Source organism: Hypanus sabinus (genome assembly GCF_030144855.1).
Source record: "Hypanus sabinus isolate sHypSab1 chromosome X2 unlocalized genomic scaffold, sHypSab1.hap1 SUPER_X2_unloc_13, whole genome shotgun sequence".
NCBI classification, from domain to species: domain Eukaryota; kingdom Metazoa; phylum Chordata; class Chondrichthyes; order Myliobatiformes; family Dasyatidae; genus Hypanus; species Hypanus sabinus.
The window spans coordinates 431807-459493 of NW_026778983.1; the positions used below are offsets into that span (position 1 = coordinate 431807).

Below are 27687 nucleotides of genomic sequence, written 5' to 3' on the forward strand. Positions count from 1 at the left end.
TTCTTCTGTTGATCAGTGTCAAAATAGGCAAATCCATTCTGATTCAATGTTGTAAAACAATAAAACATGAAGACTTACGAGGGGGCTGAATACTTCCTATAGACACTCTATGTCATCATATATAACCCTGAGATTCATTATCCTGCGGTCATTCACAGTAAATACTAAGAAACAACAAAGAAAAAATAAATAAGCAATAAATATCGAGAAATTGAGATAGAGTCCTTGAAAGTGAGCCTTTAGGTTGTGGGAACAGTTCAGTGTTGGGGGGCTGAGTGAAGTTATCCCCTCTGGTTCAGGAGCCTGATGGTTGAGGAGTGATAACTGTCCCTGAACCTGGTGGTGTGGGTCCTGAGGCTCCTGTACCTCCTTCCTGATGTTTGAGGGGTAATAACTGTCCCTGAACCTGGTGGTGTGGGTCCTGAAGCCCCTGTACCCCCCTCCTGATGGCTGAGGGGTGATAACTGTTCCTGAATTAGGTGGTGTGGGTCCTGAGGCTCCTGTACCTCTTTCCTGATGGTTGAGGGGTAATAACTGTCCCTGAATCTAGTGATGTGGGTCCTGAGGCTCCTGTACCTCCTTCCTGATGGTTGAGGGGTAATAACTGTTCCTGAACCTGGTGGTGTGGGTCCTGAGGCTCCTGTACCTCCTTCCTGATGGTTGAGGGATGATAACTGTCCCTGAACCTGGTGGTGTTGTTCCTGAGGCTCCCGTACCTCCTTCCTGATGGTTGAGGGGTAATAACTGTTCCTGAACCTGGTGGTGTGGGTCCTGAGGCTCCTGTACCTCCTCCCTGATGGTTGAGGAGTGATAACTGTCCCTGAACCTGGTGGTGTGGGTCCTGAGGCTCCTGTACCTCCTCCCTGATGGTTGAGGGGTAATAACTGTCCCTGAACCTGGTGATGTGGGTCCTGAGGCTCCTGCACCTCCTTGAAAGTGAGTTCTTTGGTTGTGGGATCAGTTCAGTGTTGGTGGGGGTGAGTGAAGTTGTCCCCTCTGGTTCAGGAGCCTGATGGTTGAGCCCATTTTGGCAGATGTTGAAGCCAGATGCTTCTGCCCACCTGTAGATCTCCCTGCCTGCCCTCTCTCCCACCATGACAATGGGCACCATTCAGAGATGGGAGAAGAAGGTCGGTGAGAAGCTGTGCGAAGGAGACCTCATCGCAGAGATTGAGACGGACAAGGCCACGGTGGGTGAGTACCGACCCTGTTTAAGCTTTGCACCAGAGAGAGAGAGAGAGAACTATAAACGGGACTGCACAGCTGTCCAGGAAACGGGTCATCGCCGGTTGGTAAGCTCCAAGCCAATTTGTTTTGTACCAGGTACGAAAGCAGTGATTCTGGACTAACTTAGGCCAGTCCTGAGGCACGGTCTCAGCCGGAAACATAGACTGTTTATTCCTTTACGTGGGGTCTGCCGAAGCCGCTGAACTCTCGGTCTGATTGTCACTGCTCCTCGGGCATAAGTCAGCGCACAGTGGAGTAGCTTGTTTGCGTACAGCGGCCAGCGTAGCAAGCCCTGCGGCTTACCGGCTCTAACCCGTGCGTCTCAGGAGGGTGGGGGGAGAGGTGCCGAGTCTGTGCAGGAGGAGCCCCCTGGTTGTGGGGCTCTGACGGGTCGCGCTCGGACACTGCACGGCTGTACTGTTTGCTCGCGCCGTTGCTGAAACTGTCCTTGCCGATGAGCGGCGCTTGGGGCAGAATTACGGGAGGGTCGCGTTTCATCTGTTACGAGTTGTACAGCGAGCACTGTAGGGTCGCAGTTAGTGTATGGCACTGATCGAGCAATCTCGAGACCCTGCCTCACGTCACACTGTGACTCCCGACACTGATCGATCAATCTGGAGACCCTGCCTCACGTCACACTGTGACTCCCGGTACTGATCGATCAATCTGGAGACCCTTTCTCACGTCACACTGTGACTCCCGGTACTGATCGATCAATCTGGAGACCCTGCCTCACGTCACACTGTGACTCCCGACACTGATCGATCAATCTGGAGACCCTGCCTCACGTCACACTGTGACTCCCGGTACTGATCGATCAATCTGGAGACCCTTTCTCACGTCACACTATGACTCCCGGTACTGATCGATCAATCTGGAGACCCTGCCTCACGTCACACTGTGACTCCCGACACTGATCGATCAATCTGGAGACCCTGCCTCACGTCACACTGTGACTCCCGACACTGATCGATCAATCTGGAGACCCTGCCTCACGTCACACTGTGACTCCCGACACTGATCGATCAATCTGGAGATCCTGCCTCACGTCACACTGTGACTCCCGGTACTGATCGATCAATCTGGAGACCCTGCCTCACGTCACACTGTGACTCCCGACACTGATCGATCAATCTGGAGACCCTGCCTCACGTCACACTGTGACTCCCGACACTGATCGATCAATCTGGAGACCCTGCCTCACGTCACACTGTGACTCCCGACACTGATCGATCAATCTGGAGACCCTGCCTCACGTCACACTGTGACTCCCGACACTGATCGATCAATCTGGAGACCCTGCCTCACGTCACACTGTGACTCCCGGTACTGATCGATCAATCTGGAGACCCTTTCTCACGTCACACTGTGACTCCCGGTACTGATCGATCAATCTGGAGACCCTTTCTCACGTCACACTATGACTCCCGGTACTGATCGATCAATCTGGAGACCCTGCCTCACGTCACACTGTGACTCCCGACACTGATCGATCAATCTGGAGACCCTGCCTCACGTCACACTGTGACTCCCGACACTGATCGATCAATCTGGAGATCCTGCCTCACGTCACACTGTGACTCCCGGTACTGATCGATCAATCTGGAGACCCTGCCTCACGTCACACTGTGACTCCCGACACTGATCGATCAATCTGGAGACCCTGCCTCACGTCACACTGTGACTCCCGACACTGATCGATCAATCTGGAGACCCTGCCTCACGTCACACTGTGACTCCCGACACTGATCGATCAATCTGGAGACCCTGCCTCACGTCACACTGTGACTCCCGACACTGATCGATCAATCTGGAGACCCTGCCTCATGTCACACTGTGACTCCCGACACTGATCGATCAATCTGGAGACCCTGCCTCACGTCACACTGTGACTCCCGACACTGATCGATCAATCTGGAGATCCTGCCTCACGTCACACTGTGACCCGGTACTGATCGATCAATCTGGAGACCCTGCCTCACGTCACACTGTGACCCGGTACTGATTGATCAATCTGGAGACCCTGCCTCACGTCACACTATGGCTGCTGGAAAATTGAACTGTGGTTAATTAAAAGCTTGGATATGCAAGTTGAAATCTTTTTTCTCAGCAATATTTTTATTGTTTTATCTGTAATCATAGTACAAAGGAGGTTTGTGCTGTACATCAGAAGTGTACAATTCACATACTTGATAGAGATGCACCCATAGTACGATCATGTTTCGGTTGCCTCCCTGCCCCAACACACCCCTCCCAATTCCCATCTCCAAGCCATTGTTGCATTAGCAAAAAGGGTTAAACAGAACTTTTATCCCCAGAGAGCTGCATTTTTTTAGAGAAGGTGTATTTTCCTGACACATAAACTGTTGTATGTTTACTCGTCTGAGTTTGTAGAATTTTAGCGGAGAATACTGAAAGTCAGGGATTTATGTGCAGAGGAAAGGGGAGAAGGGACGTACCTTTGGCTTGGCTGTGAATTCTGAAAATATTCAAGGAAGGGTCCCCACACATTGTGGAACTTTATGCCCGAGTGGAGAGTTGAATAGTGGATCTTCTCAAAGTGTCGACTGGACGTGATGTCCCTGACGCGGGACAGCATCCCTCCACCTGAGCAAGACCGCGCGCCTGGCCAAAAGAGAGGCAAAAGACAGTGTGTGACATTTGGTCGGACTTCGGTGCGTGTCCCCCTCTCCGGAGGTGCCGAAAAGAGCAATCAAAGGGTTAGGTTCCAGATTGTAACTGAGTATTTGGGATAGAGTTTAGAAAGCATCTCTCCAGTATTTTTCCAAGCTAGGGCACGTCCAGTACACGTGAATACGGGAAGCCTCACCCCTTTTGCATTTGTCGCAGCAGGGGTTAACATCTGGGTAGATGTGAGATAATGTAGTTTTAGACATATGGGCCCTGTGTATAACCTTGAGCTGTAACAGGCAGAGCCCCAACCACCACTACTTTATCATTTCCTGTCAGAGTCACCTGCTGTACAGGCACTCACGTGCCCAGCGTCACTTTACGGGCAGACTATCTGTTGATCTGTGTGTGTAAGCTAGCTTATTTGTTTTGTTTTTTTGAAGTTATTGTGTCTTTATCTCATCGTGCGTGTTTCCTGTGCTGCGTCAGATCCTCCTCCGCGACGCACACAGAATCCCGGAGGACCTCCTTTGCCCTCGGGTACCGGAAGTGACGTTTAACAATCTTGAAACTTGTGTGGTTTATGCCAGGGTGCTAAGGTTGCAGTAGGGCACCGTGACCATATAAAGGAGTGGAGCCCCTCCCCCCACCCCGGAGTGTAAAGTTTAACGCGGCCTCTGTCCGTTTGTCTCTTCAGGCTTTGAAGTGATGGAAGAGGGTTACTTGGCTAAGGTCCTGCTTGCTGAGGGCACCCGGGACATTCCCCTCGGGACAGCGCTCTGCATCATCGTGGAGAAGGAGTCCGACATTCCGGCGTTCGCTGACTACGTCGAGACTGGGGTCGCCGACATTAAACCGCAGGCCCCGCCTCCGGTAAGGATCGCTGTAGGTCCCCCCCCCCCCCGGCTCCGGGCTCGGCCTGCCGTGTGCGAGCGGACCCCACAAGCAGCCGTCTGCGCCGGTTCCGTCGACGAGCGCTGGGTCTGCAGCGGCCCGGCCTGTCCAACCACTGCATGAAGCGATTGAGCGAGCCTCGGCCCCCGCCCGTTTCTGGGTGGAACGTTCCAGGTTCTGCCCAGCCTGAGGGTGAAAGTGTTCCTCCTGAGGCCCCTCTCAGTGTTTCACTCGGTCCCCTGAACCTGTGCCCTCAGGGTTCCTCAGTGATGCTAATAGAAACCTACAGGGCAATACAGGCCCTTCAGCCCACAATGCTGTGCTGTATCTGTACTTTCTTTAAAAATTACCTGGGCTTACCCATAGCCCTCTATTTTTCTGAGCTCCATGTATCTGTCCAGGAGTCTCTTAAAAGACCCTATCGTATCCACCTCCACCACCGTTGCCAACAGCCCATTCCACACACTGACCACTCTCTGAGTAAAAAACTTACCCCTGACATCTCCTCTGTACCTACTCCCCAGCACCTTAAAACTGTGCCCCCTCGTGTTAGCCATTTCAGCCCCGGGGGAAAAGCCTCTGACTATCCACACGATCAATGCCTCTCATCGTCTTGTACACCTCTATCAGGTCACCTCTCACCCTCCGTCGCTCCGAGGAGAAAAGGCCGAGTTCACTCAACCTATTCTCATAAGGCATGCTCCCCAATCCAGGCAACGTCCTGGTAAATCTCCCCTGCACCCTTTCTATGGTTTCCACGTCCTTCCTGTAGTGAGGCGACCAGAACTGAGCACAGTACTCCAAGTGGGGTCTGACCAGGGTTCTATATAGCTGTGTACCCCATGGTGTTGATTTTTAATTTAATGCAATTTAGCGTTTCAGCCCAGTACCAGGCCATTACTGCCCAGCAAGCCTGCTCCACCCAATTACAACCCTGTGGCCAATTAACTGACGAACCCACGAGCCTTTGGGATGTGGGAGGAGACCCGTGCGGACTTATTTATTCATTGGTTTACAGTGAGAAATAGGCCCTCTCGGCCGCCTGGCCACCCCGCTGATTTAACCCCGGCCTGATGATGGGACCATTTACAGTGTCTAATTAACCTTCGACTGGGACAAGTCTTTGGACGGTGAGGGGAAAGCGGCGCATCTGGAGGAAGAGCGTGCAGACTCCGCACGGGCAGCGCCGGGAGTCGATGCCCGGTCGCCCGGCGCTGTAACGCTGTGAATCGACCCAGTCTCTCTGTTTATAACGGCCCAGGCAAGCTCCCAACAGATCTCCTCTGCGGAAACGGGGCAACCGGAACTGACCACGAGATGGCAGGTGTGGCCCACGAGGCTCTCTCCCTCTCGACCCCTTTCTCCCTGCCTTCTCCCCGTGACGTTTGGCACTCAGACTCACCGGGAATCCGTCAACCTCCACACTTGGCCTGAACAGCCGCCCGCGGCAGAGAATTCCGCAGACTCACCACCCTCGGGCTGAAGAAATTCCTCCTCATCTGAACTCTAGATAGATGCCCCGCCCTCCCCCATTCTGAGGCTGAGCCCTCTGCTCTTGGACTCTCCCAGCATGGGACCTCTCCCCGTACACTCTGGCAAGGCATTCGAGAGGTTTCAGTGAAATCCCTTCTCATTCTGGCGAGTACAGGCCCAGGGTCATCCAACCCTCCTTGGAGGGCACTGTGCAAAAGCCTTAGGCCTGTGTATGTGTCGCGAGGCTGCCTCAGACTCTTGCACACAGTACCGTACGTGTCAACGTGGGGCGGAGGGGGACTTTGCAAATCTGGCGGGAGCAAAGGATGTTGGGAATGGCGAGGGAGGGGCCTGGGACAGGTGGCAGAGAAGGAGTAGCAGGGGTGGGGAGGGGAAGTCGGGTAACGCAGGTACAGAAACACCCAGCCCGGAGACACCAGGCAAGGTAATTTGATTCCAAACAATTGGCGTACTGATCATTACAGAATGTCTCTCTGGTGCTCCCCTCTCCCTTTCCCTTTTCCCAACCGTGATTCCCCCTTCTCCCTGTCCCCTTTCCCACTCCCAGTCCACAATAGAGGCCCTTTATGGCCATTCTCATATGTCGTGGAATCTGTTTTTCTTTCACGGCTGCAGTGCAGTGCAGAAGTCTCCGGCACCCTCGCTATTTATATGTGCCTAAGACCTTTGCACAGTGCATTAACCCTTTCGTTCGGAAACATTCTCGTGAGCCTCCTCTGCACCCTCTCCAATGCTAGTGCGACCTTTCTTAGATAAGATAGCCAGACAGACGTACTTTATCGATCCCGAGGGAAATTGGGTTTCATTACAGCCGCACCAACCAAGAATAGTGAAGAAATATAGCAATATTAAACCCTAAATAACGAAATAATTCTAAGTTAATCATGCCGAGTGGAAATAAGTCCAGGACCAGCCTGTTGGCTCAGGGTGTCTGACACTCCGAGGGAGGAGTTGTAAAGTTTGATGGCCACAGGCAGGAATGACTTCCTATGACGCTTAGTGTTACATCTCGGTGGAATGAGTCTCTGGCTGAATGTACTCCTGTGCCTAACCGGTACATTATGGAGTGGATGGGAGACATTGTCCAAGATGGCATGCAACTTGGACAGCATCCTCTTTTCAGACACCACCGTCAGAGAGTCCAGTTCCACCCCCACCACATCACTGGCCTTACCAATGAGTTTGTTGATTCTGTTGGTGTCTGCTACCCTCAGCCTGCTGCCCCAGCACACAACAGCAAACATGATAGCACTGGCCACCACAGCCTCGTAGAACATCCTCAGCATCGTCCGGCAGATGTTAAAGGACCTCAGTCTCCTCAGGAAATAGAGACGGCTCTGACCCTTCTTGTAGACAGCCTCAGTGTTCTTTGACCACTCCAGTTTATTGTCAGTTTGTATCCCCAGGTATTTGTAATCCTCCACCATGTCCACACTGACCCCTCGGGTGGAAACAGGGGTCACCGGTGCCTTGGCCCTCCTCAGGTCCACCCCCAGCTCCTTAGTCTTTTCCACATTGAGCTGCAGAGGATTCTGCTCGCACCGTGTGACAAAGTTTCCCACCGGAAGGGGGCCCACACCTGCTCCTAGTGCTCCCAAATGCCTTATAAAGCCTCAGTGCTCTCGTTGATGCCTGTTTCTATGACGGCAAGGGAAGGCATTTACTGCCTTCACTTTATCTGCTTGTTTTATCACCGTACAATTGCGAAGGAAATCAGTTTGTGGTTTGATCTTCGTTTATTGGCTCAGCCTTCCTCCCAGGAAAAGTTTTAGTGTCTGACGTCAGTGCCAAGTGCAGGTGCACCTGTCGAGTTCCGCCTCGTTCTGCACTGTGCCTTCGCGTTATTAGGTACACCTGCTCGATCGTGCAAATGCCCAGTCGGCCAACCGCGCGGCAGCAACCCAGTGCGTAAAAGCACGCAGACGTGGTCAGGAGGTTCGGCTGCTGTCCTGACCAAACATCAGAATGGGGAAGAAAGATAGAAATCTGCAGCCCATCACAGGCCTTTCGGCCCACAATGTCGTGCCAACCATGTAACCTACACTAGAAGCTGCCTAGAATTTTCCCTACCCCATAGCCCTCTATTTTTCTGAGCTCCATGTATCTGTCCAGGAGTCTCTTAAAAGACCCTATCGTATCCACCTCCACCACCGTCTCCGGCAGCCCATTCCATACACTCACCACTCTCTGCGTAAAAAACTCACCCCTGACATCTCCTCTGTACCTACTCCCCAGCACCTTAAAACCGTGCCCTCTCGTGTTAGCCATTTCAGCCCTGGGGAAAAGCCTCTGACTATCCACACGATCAATGCCTCTCATCATCTTTATCAGGTCACCTCTCATCCTCCGTTGCTCCGAGGAGAAAAGGCCGAGTTCACTCAGCCTATTCTCATAAGGCACTCTTCCCAATCCAGGCAACATCTCAGTGACTTTGTCCTTGGTGCCAGATGGGGTGGTTTGAGTATCTCAGAAACTGCTGAACTCCTGGGATTTTCACGCACGACAGTCTCTAGGGTTTACAGAGGGTAAAGCGGGGGGGTAAAAACAACAAGAAAGCATCCAGTGAGTGGTGGTTCAGTGGGTGAAAATGGATCGGTTGAGAGAGAGGCCAGACTGGTTCAAACTCAGTGGTGGAAGGGTGTTCATTAGTCACGTAGCCTGAGGGGAGAAGCTGTCACACCCAGTCTGGCCTTCCCAGTCCTGGTGCTCCTGGACCTCCTCCTTGATGGTCCTGGGTCAGAGAGATTGTGGGACGGGTAAGCTCTCGGTAAATCTTACAGATGGGGGTGTTGGTGGGGGCAGGAGGCTCCCGTGATCCCCTTGTTGGCTTTTGTTTATAAACTATGAAGGCTTTGACGTTCTGTAATGTGTCGCAGGCCCCCCCTGTCGCTCAGCAAACCGCGGCAACACCGCCCGTATCCACTCCTGCACCCGCCCCCAGAGATCCCAAAGGTCGCATCTTCGTCAGCCCGCTGGCGAAGAAGCTGGCGTCTGAAAAGGGCATTGACCTCCAGCTGGTGAAAGGTACGTTGTCCTTTGCGTTTGTCCTGAGCTGAGTGTTTACCAGAACATAAAACTTAATTGACTTGACAGGGATGGTGGGTGGTAGCGTGGCCCGGTCCTATCGCGCTCTTTCCTGACGAGTCTGTGAGCGGAGCCCGCGCAGTTCTCCGACGAAGTGTGATCGATGTCGACCAGTCGTTTCTGAGTTTAAAGCTCTCAAAACTCGCTGTATTTCGCACCTGCAGACGCTCTTGCGTTTGTACCTGTGTTAACGTCTGCCCTCGTGCCAGACCTTCCCTCGATGTGGGTGCTGAACCACGATTGTACTCAGAGGCGAAGGGTGAAATGTTTTAGATTTTATTAATTATATCAACATACGTTCAGCCAAGGAGTGGGGAGAAAAGAAAGGTTCAGCCATGATTGAATAGGAATTGATATGATTGATAGGAAGGCAGATTATTATCTGAACGGTGTAGAGTTAGGTAAGGGAGAAATACAAAGAGATCTAGGAGCCCTTATTCGTCGGTCACTGAAGGTCACTGAAGGTGGATGAGCAAGTGCAGCAGGCAGTGAAGAAGGCTAATGGAATGTTGGCCTTTATTACAAAGGGAATTGAGTATAGGAGCAAGGAAATCATTTTGCATTTGTACAGAGTCCTGGTGAGACCACACCTGGAGTATTGTGTACAGTTTTGGTCTCCAGGGTTAAGGAAGGACATCCTGGCTGTAGAGGAAGTGCAGCGTAGATTCACAAGGTTAATTCCTGGGATGTCCGGACTGTCTTACGCAGAGAAGTTAGAGAGACTGGGCTTGTACATGCTGGAATTAAGGAGATTGAGAGGGGATCTGATTGAAACATATAAGATTATTAAGGGATTGGCAGGAAATATGTTCCAGATGCTGGGAGAGTCCAGTACCAGAGGGCATGGTTTGAGAATAAGGGGTAGGTCATTTAGGACAGAGTTAAGGAAAAACTTCTTCTCCCAGAGAGTTGTGGGGGTGTGGAATGCACTGCCTCGGAAGGCAGTGGAGGCCAATTCTCTGGATGCTTTCCAGAAGGAGCTAGATAGGTATCTTACGGATATGGGATATGGGGACAAGGCAAGAACCGGGTATTGATAGTAGATGATCAGCCATGATCTCAGAATGGCGGTGCAGGCTCGAAGGGCGGAATGGTCTACTTCTGCACCTATTGTCTATTGTCTATTGATTGAATGGCAGAGCAGAATCGATGGGCCAAATGGCCCAATTCTGTTTCTATGCCTTATGGTCTTGAATCTTTCTTAAAATTTATAGTATATTTCACGTATTGCTGTGTACTGTCATTGCAAGGTAAGTTTTTATCAGTGATAATACACAGTCTTGGTTACCTTTAGAAATGTATCAAAGTATGTGATCTTTTATTCCTTATAAAATAAGCTATTCTTTGTTTCAATAGGTACATTTAATGTCAGGGAAATGTACGGGTGTCCCCCGCTTTACGCCACTTCACTTTTACAAAAGGACTACGTTAGTAACCTGTTTTGGCATTACAAAGAGGATTTTCGCTTTGACAAAAATTTTTCCCTTATATAAATCAGTGATTCATCGCTCTACACCATTCCAGCTTAAGAAAGGTTTCCTAGGAACGCTCTACCTTTGTGACGGGTGGGGGGGGAGGGGGGGGGAGGGGACACCTGTATACAATATACATCCTGAAATCCTTTTTCTTCACAAACGTCCACCAAAACAGAGGAGCGCCCCAGAGACTGTGTGATGCGTTAACTTTGGCGTGTAGCTAGGAAGAGCAGTTGAGATTTGTGTCTTTACAAAAGCACAGTTGAATCTATTGCAATGTATTTCAAAGTCTCACTTTTAACACTTAAGTAAAACTTGGACAGGTACATGGATGAGATTGGTATGGAGGGATATGGTCCGGGTGCAGGTCAGTGGGACTAGGCAGGAAAATGGTTCGGCACAGCTAAGAAGGGCCGAAAGGCCTGTTTCTGTGCTGTAATGTTCTACGGTTCTAGTACTGTTCATTAAATTTGACCCCCCCCCCCTCCCCCACCAAAGTGCAAGGGTGGTGGGGTGGAGCTGCATCTCTGCTGGAGGAGGTGTAAGGAACTGAGGTCACCCCTTGGGCGGGGTGTAGCACCTGCTCAGCCCCCCCACCCCCCCACCCCCGATCAGGGTCACGGGAAGCCGCGAGAGCAGGCGGTGGATGGTCGGTGCAGATCACAAGTCCTAGTTGTGCAACCACTGATTATGAGACAATCTCGGAAGATAATTGATAATGGCTGGGTGCTGGGGGTCACCTGTCTTGTAGAGACAGACAACGCCCAGAAGAAGGCGAGGGCAAATCACAGACGTAGAAAGAATCAGCCAAGATGGCCACCGTGCTCACCCACGTCATACGTGGCGGCAGGTAGAATGGTGATAGTCCTTGAAGTGCAGGGCGAACTTCCACTCAAGGGAGTCTAAACTGAATCTCTTTCCTTTAATTAGGCACTGGGCCAGAAGGCCAGATCAGGAAGAAAGATATCGATTCTTTCGTGCCTTCAAAGGTGAGTTCAATGCCTTTCCCAGAGTTAAATGCTACCGTGCTCATTTCTTGCTCTGTGGCTGCGGCGATCGCTGAAAAACACAGCCTCGCGATTTGTCGCAGCAGGTCTGGGGGACCCTGCCCTGGGGCAGTTCGTGGTTTGGAAATCTCCAGGTGACCTGCCGGTAACGAGCACTTCCCTTCCCCGGGGGGCTCCGCGGTGGCGTAGCGGTCAGCCTGACGGTCAACCTGCACTCTGCCGGCCGGTAACGGGATGAGCACTTCCCTTCCCCGGGGGGCCCCGCGGTGGCGTAGCGGTCAGCCTGACGGTCAACCTGCACTCTGCCGGCCGGTAACGGAACGAGCACTTCCCTTCCCCGGGGGCTCCGCGGTGGCGTAGCGGTCAGCGTGATGCCTTTATGGCTCACGGCTGGGTTTCCGCGCGTTCTCTCCCTGTGTGCGTGCGGGTTTCCTCCGGGCGTTCCAGTTTCCTCCCACAGTCCAAGAGGCGTGATTGCCCTGTGATTGGGATGAGGTGCACTTCCGGGCGGAGGGTGGATAAGTAACACAATCAAAAGACAAAATTTGAGGCATGGAGACCGGCGGGCCAGCGACACTAGATCTCAGAGAGCCAAAGACAAACAGACGGACTTTATCGATCCCGAGGGAAATTGGGTTTCATTTCAGTCGCACCAACCAAGAATAGTGAAGAAATATAGCAATATAAAACCATAAATAATGAAATAATTACAAGTTAATCATGCCAAGTGGAAAGAAGTCCAGGACCAGCCTATTGGCTCAGGGTGTCTGACACTCCGAGGGAGGAGTTGTAAAGTTTGGTGGCCGCAGGTAGGAATGACTTCCTATGATGCTCAGTGTTACATCTCGGTGGAATGAGTCTCTGGCTGAATGTACTCCTGTGCCTGACCAGTACATTATGGAGTGGATGGGAGACATTGTCCAAGATGGCATGCAACTTGGACAGCATCCTCTTTTCAGACACCACCGTCAGAGAGTCCAGTTCCACCCCCACAACATCACTGGCCTTATGAATGAGTTTGTTGATTCTGTTGGTGTCTGCTACCCTCAGCCTGCTGCCCCAGCACACAACAGCAAACATGATAGCACTGGCCACCACAGCCTCGTAGAACATCCTCAGCATTGTCCGGCAGGTGTTAAAGGACCTCAGTCCTTTAAAGGGTGGGGTGGCTTTGCAGGTGAGTAGCAGTTGAATCCGCAAGCTCCCGGGCTCTGGTGTAACGTGTCATGGGGTGTAACTCAGGAAATGGGGGAGGCGTGGAACGTGCCCGGGAAAATGAAGAAGGGAGTCAGCTATTTCAGGGTTAGTGTTGTGTATCGGGAACGGGTTCATTGGTAAACCCGGTGCTTGGGGGCTGATGCCAGCATCGTGGCTGTATGTCACCAGAGACGGTCACACATTTCTACAGATGTGTCGTGGAGAGCATTCTGACGGGCTGCACCACCGTCTGGCGTGGGGGTGGGGGGACAACAGCACACGACTGAAGTAAGCTGAGGAGAGGTGTGAACTTCATCACAGGCCCCCTCCTCCCCGGCGTCCAGCAGCGGTGCCTCAAAAAGGTGTCGTCCATCATTAAGGACCCCCCGTCACCCAGGGTGGAGAGGTACAGGAGGCTGAAGACACACACTCAACGATTCAGGAACAGCTTCTTCCCCTCCGCCATCAGGGAGGAGGTACAGGAGCCTGAAGACACACACTCAGCGATTCAGGAACAGCTTCTTCCCTTCCGCCATCAGGGAGGAGGTACAGGAGCCTGAAGACACACACTCAGCGATTCAGGAACAGCTTCTTCCCCTCCGCCATCAGGGAGGAGGTACAGGAGCCTGAAGACACACACTCAGCGATTCAGGAACAGCTTCTTCCCCTCTGCCATCAGGGAGGAGGTACAGGAGCCTGAAGACACACACTCAGCGATTCAGGAACAGCTTCTTCCCCTCCGCCATCAGGGAGGAGGTACAGGAGCCTGAAGACACACACTCAGCGATTCAGGAACAGCTTCTTCCCGTCCGCCATCAGGGAGGAGGTACAGGAGCCTGAAGACACACACTCAGTGATTCAGGAACAGCTTCTTCCCCTCCGCCATCAGGGAGGAGGTACAGGAGCCTGAAGACACACACTCAGCGATTCAGGAACAGCTTCTTCCCCTCCGCCATCAGGGAGGAGGTACAGGAGCCTGAAGACACACACTCAGCGATTCAGGAACAGCTTCTTCCCCTCCGCCATCAGGGAGGAGGTACAGGAGCCTGAAGACACACACTCAGCGATTCAGGAACAGCTTCTTCCCCTCTGCCATCAGGGAGGAGGTACAGGAGCCTGAAGACACACACTCAACGATTCAGGAACAGCCTCTTCCCCTCCGCCACCAGGGAGGAGGTACAGGAGCCTGAAGACACACACTCAGCGATTCAGGAACAACTTCTTCCCCTCCGCCATCAGGGAGGAGGTACAGGAGCCTGAAGACACACACTCAGCGATTCAGGAACAGCTTCTTCCCCTCCGCCATCAGGGAGGAGGTACAGGAGCCTGAAGACACACACTCAGCGATTCAGGACCAGCCTCTTCCGCTCCGCCATGCAATTCTTGAACGGGCATCGAACCCGTGAACGCCACCTCGCTCGTTTCGGTGATCTGGCTCGCTTGGAATGGAGAATCGTGAGTCTGCAAAAGAGGAACTGGAGGGTGCTTGAGGAGCGAGGTGACTCGGGTGGAGGGTCTAACCGAGACAGTGACAACACAGGAGAGTTGGGTGGTCCACACGTAACGAATGAGCTCTTTTAAGCAGGGGCCCCGGTACTTAATGGCATTAAAAAGGAACTTCCTGACACTACTGTAGCACGCCGACAACTCACTCACCCTAACCCACATGCCCTTGCAAGGTGGGAGGCACCTCCACTCGGCAATTGCCCCGATTTAACCCTAACCTGATCACAGCAGGATTTATAACGGCTAATTAACCCACCAACTGGCATGTCTTTGGAAAGTGGGATGAAACCCAGGCGGTCACGGGGAAAACGTACAGACTCCTTACAGATGGCAGCAGGGGGACTGAAGAATTATAGTGTATGTGGATTTCAGCAAGGCTTTTGATAAGGTACCACCATGCAAGGCTTATTGAGAAAGTAAGGAGGCATGGGATCCAAGGGGACATTGTGGATCCAGAACTGGCTTGTTCACAGAAGACAAAGAGTGGTTGTAGATGGGTCTTATTCTGCATGGTGGTCATGATGCCTCAGGGATCCGTTCTGCGACCCTTACTCTTTGTGATTTTTAAAAATGACCTGGACGAGGAAGTGGAGGGATGGGTGAGTAAATTTACTGATGACACATAGGTTGTGGGTGTTGTGGATAGTGTGGAGGGCTGTCAGAGGTTACAGCGGGACATTGATAGGATGCCAAACTGGGCTGAGAAGTGTCAGATGGAGTTCAACCCAGATAAGTGTGAAGTGGTTCATTTTGGTTGGTCAAATATGATAGCAGAATATAGTAAGACTCTTGGCAGTGTGGTGGATCAGTGGGATCTTGGGGTCAGAGTCCATAGGACGCTCAAAGCAGCTGTGCAGGTTGACTCTGTGGTTAAGAAGGCGTACGGTGTATTGGCCTTCATCAATCCTGGTATTGAATTTAGGAGCTGAGAGGTAATGTTGCAGCTATATAGGACCCTGGTCACACCCCACTTGGAGTACCTTGCTCAGTTCTGGTCACCTCACTACAAGAAGGATGTGGAAGCCATAGAAAGGGTGCGGAGGAGATTTACAAGGATGTTGCCTGGATTGGGGAGCATGCCTTATGAGAATAGGCTGAGTGAACTCGGCCTTTACTCCTCGGAGCGACGGAGGATGAGGTGACCTGATAGAGGTGTACAAGACGATGAGAGGCATTGATCGTGTGGATAGTCAGAGGCCTTTTCCCAGATCTGAACTGGCTAACACGAGAGAACACAGTTTTAAGGTGCTGGGGAGTAGGTACAGAGGAGATGTCAGCGGTGAGTTTTTTACTCAGAGAGTGGTGAGTGTGTGGAATGGGCTGCCGGCGACGGTGGTGGAGGTGGGTACGATAGGGTCTTTTAAGATATGTTTGGATAGGAACATGGGAGCTTAGAAAAATAGAGGGCTGTAGGTAAGCCTAGTAACTTCTGAGGTTGGGATATGTTTGGCACAACTTTGTGGGCCAAAGGGCCTATATTGTGCTGTAGGCTTTCTATGTTTCGAAATGTTCTCCACGGGGTTAGAGTGGGACGGACTGAGGGCTGGCTAGCAGAACTAGTGTCCAGCGGCTCGCCTTTGAATTGGGGTTTTGTGCGTCACCTTTGGGTTGGGAGGCGATGGCCGCAGAGGGCCCACTGTCCGTGAATCACTGAGTGTGGAGTATCTCGGGTAGTTACCGTGCAAAGCTCGGCGTCCGTGTGGTCTTTGATCGGGCTAGAGTGACCGCAGGGATATACCGACAGGTCGAGTGCAGGGGCAAGGCTACAGAAGGTAGAAGTGCTCTGGTAGAAAAATACAAGGGTGGAGTATTTTTTTTAAAGCAGATGGTAGATTGGAAAGTGTTGGTGAACAGATGTGTGAGTGTCTGCATGCAGGGACAGGAGTCGGGGAGCAAAGCACGTCTTGGCCCTCACTGCGAAGCGGTTTCCAGTGAGGTGATGTCGGGATCGTTGTGTGTGTGTCTGGCCGTAGCCGGGGGGGGGGGGTCCCCACACAGACCCCATCCGTTATCAGAGAGGGTCCGTGGCATAAGAGAGGTTGGGAGTTCCGTGAAGTTCGCCGAGTCACGTACCGAGGTAACGGTGGGAAGCTTGTCTTGCACGTTGTTGGTTACACGGTGGCAGTGAGGTAAAGCAGTAACAACGTGGAACAATGAAGGATAACAGCAACAGAGAGAGAGAGAGCAATAAAGCTAGGCAATGAAGTGCAAGATGATGACGGGGAAGGTAGGGAGGCCAAGAACCCATTTTATTGCAGGAGAGATAGATGGTTTCAAGAGTCTGATCGCTGTGGGGTAGAAGCTGGTACGTGCTTCGCGGCTTTGTACCTCCTGCCCGCCGAGAGAGAGCTGGAGAAGAGAGATCGTCCGGGCTGGTTGGGGGGCTGACTCTTGGGAAGGTGGAAATTGGAATACTCTTAACCCGACACCGCCTTGGGCTTCGAAGAATGGGAGATGACCCCCCATTGAAGTGCGAGTGATTCTTGAGTATTCATGGCATAGATTTGGAGCGAACTCTCCCGAGTTCAGCTGAGAAGTAAGGTAACCCTCTGGGGGCTCTTTGCCCAAGGGGGTGGGGGGGACGTTCAGGCTGTCGGTGTTTCGTATTCGTTGTAGAGGTCGGTAGATTGGAGAGTAAACGAACTGAATATGGAGTTAGTAGAGTGTCGCTGGTTCCCAGAATCAGGCAGGAGGGGCACACAACCAGTCTCATTGTTCTTTCAAATGGTGGGTACACTGGCAAAACGCAGGAGTTTCGGAGTAATTTAGCTGCTGCTGTTACTGCGACTGCCAGACGGTCTGAGATATTGAAGAGCTTTCTTGTCGTTCGTAGGCTCCGGGTGTAGCAGCACCGAGTGTAGCAGCGGTTCCCACCGGAACGTTCACGGATATCCCCATCACCAGCATACGGAAGGTAACGGCGGGCGGGTGTGGTCAGTGGGGCAGACGTTACCTTCCTCCCCTCTCCTTGTCTGTAATTGCCTTGTCTTGCCTTTGCTCCTCAGGTTATAGCCCAGCGTCTCATGCAGTCCAAGCAGAGCATCCCCCATTATTACCTCTCCATAGACGTCAACATGGACACGATCCTGGAGCTTAGGAAGCAGCTAAACGAGGTAAGGCAAAAGCTGAGCGCAGGGCACTGTCGCTCGGGATTCGGGACTGCTCAGTTCTCACTTCCTACACGCAATTGTGAAGGAGAGCGAAATACAGTCGGGCCCTCCTTATAAGCGGGGGATTGGTTCCCGGCGGAACCCCGGACCTTATTTAACCTGTCTCAGTGCGGTGGATATTAGGACCCGGCGGAACCCCGAACCTTATTTAACCTGTCTCAGTGCGGTGGATATTAGGACCCGGCGGCGCATCTCTGAATCCACCGTGTTTCTGTTCACGGAAATGATCACGATCGCAATTGAAAGTAAGATGGAAGTAATAAAGCGATGGGAAAGAGGTGAAATGCCATCGGTCATTGGAAAAGCGTTAGGCTACAGTCGGTCAACGATTGGAACAATTTTAATGGAGCATGTGAAAGGCCCTGCCCAGATGAAAGCTACAATTATTACGAAGCAACTCAGTTGTTTAATTATTGAAATACATATGTTTCTTAAGTGTTTTAAATGCATAAAAACGTTTGACTAACTGATGCTAAGTAATGCCGGATGTACCTGTTCCGACTTCAAATCCGACTTAGAGACGGACTCAGGAACGGAACTCGTTCATAACCCGGGGACTGCCTGGACTTTTAAATCATCTCCAGATTACTTACAATAATTACTTACAATACAGTGTAAATGCTATGTAATTAGTTGTTATACTGTATTTAGGGAATAATGACAGGAAAAAATAGTCTGTACACGCTCGAACAACGAGTGCAGGAGAGAGAACTTCCGGGTTTTCCCGGTTCGTGGCTGGTTGAATCCGTGGATAAGGAGGACAGACTGTCGTTGTTATCCTGGGTCAAATGCAGCACAGAAAAAAAAATACAGTAAGGTCAAGAACACAATAATAAAAAAAAAGCACAATAAATATAAATACAAAAATATAAGATAGCTTCTATTGATTATCTGTCCATAAAGTGACTCTGGGCACGGGAGTGTCTGTACAGAGGGTGACTCTGACAGGAAATGATAAAGTAGTGGTGATTGGAGGTGTGGAGGGGTGGGTCAGTGGGTGATTGGGGTGTGGAGGGGTGGGTCAGTGGGTGGTTGGGGGTGTGGAAGGGTGGGTCAGTGGGTGATTGGGGTGTGGAGGGGTGGGTCAGTGGGTGGTTGAGGGTGTGGAGGGGTGGGTCAGTGGGTGATTGGGGGTGTGGAGGGGTGGGTCAGTGGGTGATTGGGGGTGTGGAGTGGTGGGTCAGTGGGTGTTTGGGGGTGTGGAGGGGTGGGTCAGTGGGTGATTGGGGGTGTGGAGTGGTGGGTCAGTGGGTGATTGGGGGGTGTGGAGGGGTGGGTCAGTGGGTGATTGGGGGTGGGGAGGGGTGGTTCAGTGGGTGATTGGGGGTGTGGAGGGGTGGGTCAGTGGGTGGTTGGGTGTGTGGAGGGGTGGGTCAGTGGGTGGTTGGGGGTGTGGAGGGGTGGGTCAGTGGGTGATTGGGGGTGTGGAGGGGTGGGTCAGTGGGTGATTGGGGGTGTGGAGGGGTGGGTCAGTGGGTGATTGGGGGTGTGGAGGGGTGGGTCAGTGGGTGGTTGTGAGTGTGGAGAGGTGTGTCAGTGGGTGATTGGAGGTGTGGAGGGGTGGGTCAGTGGGTGGTTGTGAGTGTGGAGAGGTGTGTCAGTGGGTGATTGGGGGTGTGGAGGGGTGGGTCAGTGGGTGATTGGGGGTGTGGAGGGGTGGGTCAGTGGGTGGTTGGGTGTGTGGAGGGGTGGGTCAGTGGGTGGTTGGGAGAGTGGAGGGGTGGGTCAGTGGGTGGTTGGGAGTGTGGAGGGGTGGGTCAGTGGGTGGTTGGGTGTGTGGAGTGGTGGGTCAGTGGGTGATTGGGGGGTGTGGAGGGGTGGGTCAGTGGGTGATTGGGGATGGGGAGGGGTGGTTCAGTGGGTGATTGGGGGTGTGGAGGGGTGGGTCAGTGGGTGGTTGGGTGTGTGGAGGGGTGGGTCAGTGGGTGGTTGGGGGTGTGGAGGGGTGGGTCAGTGGGTGATTGGGGGTGTGGAGGGGTGGGTCAGTGGGTGATTGGGGGTGTGGAGGGGTGGGTCAGTGGGTGATTGGGGGTGTGGAGGGGTGGGTCAGTGGGTGGTTGTGAGTGTGGAGAGGTGTGTCAGTGGGTGATTGGAGGTGTGGAGGGGTGGGTCAGTGGGTGGTTGTGAGTGTGGAGAGGTGTGTCAGTGGGTGATTGGGGGTGTGGAGGGGTGGGTCAGTGGGTGATTGGGGGTGTGGAGGGGTGGGTCAGTGGGTGGTTGGGTGTGTGGAGGGGTGGGTCAGTGGGTGGTTGGGAGAGTGGAGGGGTGGGTCAGTGGGTGGTTGGGAGTGTGGAGGGGTGGGTCAGTGGGTGGTTGGGTGTGTGGAGGGGTGGGTCAGTGGGTGGTTGGGAGAGTGGAGGGGTGGGTCAGTGGGTGGTTGGGAGTGTGGAGGGGTGGGTCATTGGGTGGTTGGAGGTGTGGAGGGGTGGGACAGTGGGTGATTGGGGGTGTGGAGGGGTGGGTCAGTGGGAGATTGGGGGTGTGGAGGGGTGGGTCAGTGGGAGATTGGGGGTGTGGAGGGGTGGGTCAGTGGGTGATTGGGGTGTGGAGGGGTGGGTCAGTGGGTGGTTGAGGGTGTGGAGGGGTGGGTCAGTGGGTGATTGGTGTGGAGGGGTGGGTCAGTGGGTGATTGGGGGTGTGGAGTGGTGGGTCAGTGGGTGTTTGGGGGTGTGGAGGGGTGGGTCAGTGGGTGATTGGGGGTGTGGAGTGGTGGGTCAGTGGGTGATTGGGGGGTGTGGAGGGGTGGGTCAGTGGGTGATTGGGGGTGGGGAGGGGTGGTTCAGTGGGTGATTGGGGGTGTGGAGGGGTGGGTCAGTGGGTGGTTGGGTGTGTGGAGGGGTGGGTCAGTGGGTGGTTGGGAGAGTGGAGGGGTGGGTCAGTGGGTGGTTGGGAGTGTGGAGGGGTGGGTCATTGGGTGGTTGGAGGTGTGGAGGGGTGGGACAGTGGGTGATTGGGGGTGTGGAGGGGTGGGTCAGTGGGTGATTGGGGGTGTGGAGGGGTGGGTCAGTGGGAGATTGGGGGTGTGGAGGGGTGGGTCAGTGTGTGATTGAGGGTGTGGAGGGGCGGGTCAGTGGGTGATTGGGGATGTGGAGGGGTGAGTCAGTGGGTGGTTAGGGGTGTGGAGGGGTGGGTCAGTGGATGGTTGGCGGTGTGGAGAGGTGTGTCAGTGGGTGATTGGGGGTGTGGAAGGGTGTGTCAGTGGGTGGTTGGGTGTGTGGAGGGGTGGGTCAGTGGGTGGTTGTGTGTGTGGAGGGGTGGGTCAGTGGGTGGTTGGGAGAGTGGAGGGGTGGGTCAGTGGGTGGGTGGGTCAGTGGGTGGTTGGGAGTGTGGAGGGGTGGGTCATTGGGTGATTGGGGGTGTGGAGGGGCGGGTCAGTGGGTGGTTGGGGGTGTGGAGGGGTGGGTCAGTGGATGGTTGGGGTGTGGAGGGGTGGGTCAGTGTGTGATTGAGGGTGTGGAGGGGTGGGTCAGTGGGTGATTGGGGGTGTGGAGGGGTGGGTCTGGGTGATGGGGGTGTGGAGGGGTGGGTTCGTGGGTGGAGGTGTCAATCAGACTCACTGCTTGGGGAAAGTCACTGTTTTCAAGTCTGGTGGGTCCCGGTGTGGATGCTACGTAGCCCCCTCCCCGACGGGAGTGGGACAGACAGGCCGTGAGCAGGGTGGGTGGGATCCCTCACGGTCCCGGTGTGGATGCTACATAGCCCCCTCCCCGATGGGAGTGGGACAGACAGTCCGTGAACAGGGTGGGTGGGATCCTTCACGGTCCCGGTGTGGATGCTACATAGCCCCCTCCCCGATGGGAGTGGGATGGACAGTCCGTGAGCGGGGTGGGTCGGATCCTTCACGGTCCCGGTGTGGATGCTACGTAGCCACCTCCCCGATGGGAGTGGGACAGACAGTCCGTGAGCAGGGTGGGTGGGATCCTTCACGGTCCTGGAGTGGATGCTACGTAGCCCCCTCCCCGACGGGAGTGGGACAGACAGTCCGTGAGCAGGGTGGGTGGGATCCCTCACGGTCCCGGTGTGGATGCTGCGTAGCCCCCTCCCCGACGGGAGTGGGACAGACAGTCCACGGGATCCTTCTCGATGTTCCTGGTCCCTTTCCCGGCACCTTTCTGTAGATATGTCCTTGACGGCGAGTTGGCTGGTGCCAGTAATGCGTTGAGCAGCTTCAACTGCCCAAGAAGCTTGTACAGTAATTAAACAGTATTCCCCCCTGCTGCTGCTGGTCCACCATGGAAAAGAACAGAGGGAGGGAGGGAGCTGTTACCCCTGTCGCTGTCCGGAACCATCCTCAGAGCTGTGGCCGTATTCAGGAGTTAAGCATTTGGCCGCTGGTGTATTTCCAGTGTGCTTTCCATTGGTGTTCTGTGCATTGTCCCACCCATCTGCGCCCCCATCACAACCCTTCACGTCCTGAACCGCTACTGCTTTACCTTTTCCTGTCAGAGTCAGCTTCTGCACAGACGTCCCTGTGCCCAGAGTCACTTCATGGACAGACAATCAATCTGTGTGTACAAACTTATATTTGTTTTGTTTTCTTTCTATTATTGTGTTCTTTATCTTATTTCTTCGTTCTGCATCAGATCTGGAGCTGCAATTATTTCGTTCTCCTTTACACTGTGTACTGGAGATCACTGTACTATGTCTTGTTTACGTACATTGCGCCAACTGCTGAAAGCTGGGCACATGTGCCGAGCGAGCCCCCTCCGGAGGTGACCCTGTACATCCAGCTGGCACGCCCAAGACCTTTGCACGGTATTGTGGCAGATAGTGTCTGCACTGGAGACCGAGTAAACCTCCCTCCGGCGGACAGCTTCGAGCGAGTTTCTGTGATCGATCCTGGGAAAATGTCCTTCATCCTTTTTTTTCCCTGTTCCTTTTGTTTTTAGGAGGTTAAATCTGAAAATGTAAAGCTGTCGGTGAACGACTTTCTCATCAAGGCTTCGGCTCTGGCCTGCTTGAAGGTTCCGGAAGCAAACTCCTCCTGGCAGGACACCATCATCAGGCAGTGAGTGGTGGGCTGGACCCTTCATACCCCTCCTATCCACGTCTCTCCAAGCTTCTCTCGAGCGTTGAAATCAAACTGGCGTACACCATTTCTGCTGGCAGCTCGTTCCTCACTCTCACCACCCCTCGGAGTGAAGAGGCTTCCTGTCACGTTCCCCTTCAACGCCTCGTCTTCCACCCGTAACCCCTGACCTTGACCTCGGCTCAGCCAACCTCAGTGGGGGGGGGGGGGGGGCGGGGGGGAACTTGCTATCTGTTAAAGTTAAAGTAAGTCCCCCCCGAGCCTTACAGGCTCGCCAGGCCCGTGCTCATGCCGGTGTCCGTGGTGTGAGGCGACAGAGTACGAGACTCCCCCGCCCCGATAGGACGTCAGTCTATCCCGAGGTTAACCCCCAGCGTTTTGCCGGTATCCGTTTTCAGCCGGGCGGACCAGAGCGATGTGTGTGGTTAAATGCCTCGCTCAAGGACACAACATGTCGCCTCGGCCGGGGCTCGAACTCACAACCCTCGGATTGCCAGTCTGACGCCTTAACCACGCGCCACAACCCTATCAGTACCCCTCGTAATTTTGTTATACCTCTATCAGATCTTCCCTCGCTCTCCTACGTTCTGGGGACTGAAGCTCCCAACCTGTTCAGCCTTTCCCCATAACTCAAGGCCTCAAGTCTCGGTCAGCATCCCAAACTTTCTCTGCACTCTTTCAGTCTCATTATTGACATCTTTTCCTGCGGGTCGGTGATCAGAACTGCACACACCCCTCCAGGTTAGGGCTCGGACATGACACGCCAGCTCCTGTGCTCGGTTCACGGAGACCGACCTGCCAGAAGCCTTCTTTACGACCCTACCCCGGAGAGTGACCACCAGCCTCCCTGTGACGTGAGATACACAACACGCCGTAGGCTGCAGGAGAATTAATATCTTAAGGGATGATAAGTTGAGGACTAAAACTCTTAAGACTGTGTACTGCCCGCTCTTTGCTTTCCTGTGTGTGGCCTTTTGGCTGGTGTGGGGAAAAAAATCATCGGCTGGAGACTTGAGTGTAACCGGTTGGTCCGAGTAATTCTGGCTGTGGTTGTTATTGCAGAGATTGAGCCTCGGCCTGCTAATGGAGCTGCACTGGCCCTCGGCGCCCGGCCGCGCAGTCCCGCCCTACCAATCAGCACGTCTTCGGACCGTGGGAGGGACCCAGGGCGCTGGGGGGAAGCCCAAGTGGTCACGGGGTTGGCGGGGGGGGGGGGGGGGGACGACACACGAACTCCTCAGAGGTGGCGGCGGGACCGGGGGACAACTTCTGGGCCGCCCGCTCGCGAAACGGTGAAGCTGTCAGTCTGGTGCAGCACCGACGAGGCGCGCTCGTCCCCGGGACACCCCCCCACTCCCCGCCGGTCCTCTGCCGTGTCCCCAGCTCGCTCGCAGAGCCCCACCGGGACTGCGGCACCATCCGTGGGAGTTGAGAGGATAACGGTGGGATTAATTCCCGCGTGCGAGCTCCAGGCCGGGTGGGATTCCTGTTTCCAGGGGCACACGGGGTCGGGCGTGCTTCGTTGGCATTAGGAGCAGGGTGACACACACACACGGGCTGCCCCCAGCGCACCCTCGTTGACTTTACTTGATGCCGACGGCCTGTCTGGCCGTATATTTTGGCGTGCGTGCGACAGACGAAACCAAGCCTCTGCTTTCGGTGCCGTTCCTCACTGAAAATAGGGTGGACTATTGTCCCCTGCCCCCCCGTTCGCACCGATCAATGGGCCGGAACCCAGCTCCCCCGCCCAGCGTCGGTACCCGTTACACCACCCGGGGCCCATTGGGGACTGCGCTGTGACCTACCCCAGCCCGCCCTCCCGCCAGGGGCTAAGAGCGCTGGTTCCAGCAGTCGACCGGGAGCCAGGGAGAGGGGTGTTACCATGGTGAGCGTGTGTCGCGATCGGGGGAGCTGGTACCCGACGACTCGGCCGAACAGAAACCCCTCCTGCCCGCGGCTGGTGGTGGAGAAGGGGGAACACAGAATGCAGACCATTACAGCACAGCCCTTTGGCCCACAGTGTTGTGCCGATTCTATTTAACCTACTCTACGATCGATCTGGCCCTTCCCTCTGTTTGTCTTGCATCTGTGTGCAAGAATCTTGAAAATATCCGCTTCTGCCACCACTCCTGCCAATGCATTCCACATTCCTGCCACTCTGTTTAAAAAACACCTATTTCTGACATCCCCCTACACTTCACTCCAGTCGCTTTAAAATAATCCCCTCCCCCGCCAGGTATTTGCTGTTCCCATGCCCTGGGAGATCATCTCTTCCTGTCTCCTCTTACTGTTGTACGCCTCTCACCTTTCATCTGCTTTGCTCCAAAGCAAAAAGCCCTCGCTCGTTCAACCTTTCCTCTTAAGACACGCTCTCCAATCCAGGTTAAAATCTCCTCTTCGGCCCTCTCCAAAAGCATCCGCGTTCTTCCTGTAAGGACGCGGCCAGAACTGGGCATGACTTTCCAGGCAAGAGGAAGTCTGCAGATGCCGGGAATCCGAGCAAAAGTGCTGGAGGAACTCGGCAGGCCGGGCAGCGTCCATGGGGAAAAAGTGCACTCGATGTCTCGGGCTGAGACCCTCCGGCGGGACAGAGAGAAAAAAGCTGAGGAGTAGATTTAAAAGGTGGGGCGGGGGGAGCAGAGAGAGAAACACCAGGTGAGAGGTGAGACCCGGGAGGGTCGGGGATGAAGTAAAGAGCTGGGAAGTTGGTTGGTGACAAGGGGCCACGGAAGAACGAGAGGGTTGGGGAGAGCATCAGGATGAGCGGGCCAGGAGAAAACGAGAGATAATGTTCCCAGTGCGCTCCAGTCAGGGTTCTACAGAGCTGCAATCCCCTGCCTGATAAAGGCCAACACACCACATGTAGGCTGCTTTCACCAACCTCTGCAGCTTTGGGAGATCTGCGGCCGTGAAGCCCAAGATCTCTTTGTCCCTCCGCGCTGGTGAGATTCCTGCCATTAGCCTTTCCAAAGTGAGTCACTCCACGGCTGTCCAGCTTAAGCTCCCACCTGCTGCTCCTCAACTGGGCCAGTGTCCCATTTGTGACCCTTGGCAACCTTCTGCGCCGCCCGCAACTCCTCCGTGACGCCCGCAGACTTTCTCACCCCACCCCTCCCGCTTCCTCGCCCAAGCTGTGCTTTTCTCCGCACCAGGCACCACGTCGTGGATGTCAGTGTTGCTGTGAGTACCCCTGCTGGCCTGATCACTCCCATCGTGTTCAACGCGCACATCAAGGGGCTGGCTTCCATCAGCACCGATGTGAAATCCCTGGCTGAGAGGGCTCGCGAGGGCAAACTCCAACCCCACGAGTTCCAGGTAAGTGTCAACGTCTGAACAAAGGAATTCGGTGTGCTACCTAATATCCTGATGCGTTGCAAACCACTGTTCTCTTTCTAATGATACTTCTTGTAAGATTTGTACTTTAAACTCGTGTACTTTTCACACTCGCGGTACAGCAGCTCAACTAACGGTTTTATCGCCTTTTTCATTTTTCATTGGCTGAGCATTAGCACGTGACCCAGGTGATGTAATCGTTTAAATCTTGTAGCCCATTAACCAGCTCATCCCTCCCTAGGGGATTTCTCATCTATAAAGCTGATCAGAGGCGCCACCTTATTCATTCCTTTCTCTTTGCATGCGTTCACCTCTCTAGCATCGTTTCTCAGTTCTTTACTTAGTGTTTGTTTTGTATCCTGGAATAAGTGATCATTAGAGTTAAGACTGCTTGCCATTTTTGAGCCCTGGATCAGAAGACAAACGAGAGATCCAACATTTGTGAGAGGTGTAACGCACACGCTATCGGCTGGTGTATGTCTCGGGGAAAATCTGCCCACCTGCCAAACCGCGTCTCCCGTATGCGTGGATGCTGTGAAGTGCACACTGGTACAAACCCACACACACACAATATCAGACCGCACACCACGTACGGTTACAGAATACACTTTATAAATCTTACTGGAACTAGGTAATTCATAGCGATACAATATAAAAAGAAAAGAAAAAGGCGCCAAAACTTATCAGAGTTCAAAAAATTTGTGCACAACGGTCGGAACGCAATTATCGAAGCCTTTGGTCCACAATCCGATCTTCTCCGACCTCCTCGACCCTCCGCCTGGGACCAACCTCGGTGGCCGACCAGAGCACATCCCGCACATCCTCCTTCCTCGCGATCCCCCCCTCGACCTCCCCAGAAGTCCCCGCACAACACTAGCTCACAGACCAACACTAGAGAATAACATCCATCCCATTTGGTCGAAGAATGAAATCAGATCTCGTTCTCAGTAATTATAACCCAAACAAGCTTTGGGAGAAAGCACTCTCTCTCCAGTTACCCCAACAAAGAAGCATTCTTACTTTAAACATAACGAGAAGCCATTCTGATTGACATACGCAGTAACATAAAGACCCACACCCACACATACACACCCCTTACAGAGGCAAACGGGAAGACTTGGGAAAGATTGTCCAGTCATGGATATATGAGGCTGGGTTTTGTGTAAAATTATTAGAATCTTTTTTATATATATATAGCCTGGGGGTGGTAATGGGGGCAAGCTCCCACTGCCTATTAAAAGCTCCCAATGGCGCGTATCTCAAATAGCCTCTGACAACCAAGTCAACTCCTGGCCTTCACTGTGACTTAGCGACCAGGCCCAGTGGAACTGTTTCTCCTTGACGGGAGAAGGGGCGAAGGCGGGTTACTGGCTGGGTGGAGGGGGGGGAGCCCGCTAAGTGAGCAACAGCTGGCTCTCCGTATCGTACAGCCTGGGCTTGTGCGTCACGTAGACAGCTGGGGCGCAACATGGACACCGAGCGGCCTCGATACCAGTCAGGTCTACATCATGAAATGTGTTGTTTTTGTGCAATGTGTAAAAATAAATCTATAGATTACAGTAACTATAAATATAGTGTGCAAAAAGAGAGGGGGGGGAAATAGTGAGGTTGTGTTTGTGGGTTCAATGTCTGTACGGAAA

At 53.6% G+C, this 27687-nt stretch overlaps 1 protein-coding gene across 1 annotated transcript in view; it reads left to right on the forward strand.

The window, feature by feature from the left end:
- dlat (dihydrolipoamide S-acetyltransferase (E2 component of pyruvate dehydrogenase complex)) overlaps positions 1-27687 on the forward strand; it is a 57997-nt gene that overhangs the window by 24952 nt on the left and 5358 nt on the right. The window contains exons 5-12 of the mRNA XM_059957953.1: positions 1068-1194; positions 4556-4731; positions 9123-9270; positions 11736-11794; positions 17349-17429; positions 17521-17628; positions 22575-22693; positions 25867-26029. Coding sequence (XP_059813936.1) covers positions 1068-1194; positions 4556-4731; positions 9123-9270; positions 11736-11794; positions 17349-17429; positions 17521-17628; positions 22575-22693; positions 25867-26029 — 981 coding nt within the window. The remainder of the gene's footprint in view (positions 1-1067; positions 1195-4555; positions 4732-9122; positions 9271-11735; positions 11795-17348; positions 17430-17520; positions 17629-22574; positions 22694-25866; positions 26030-27687) is intronic.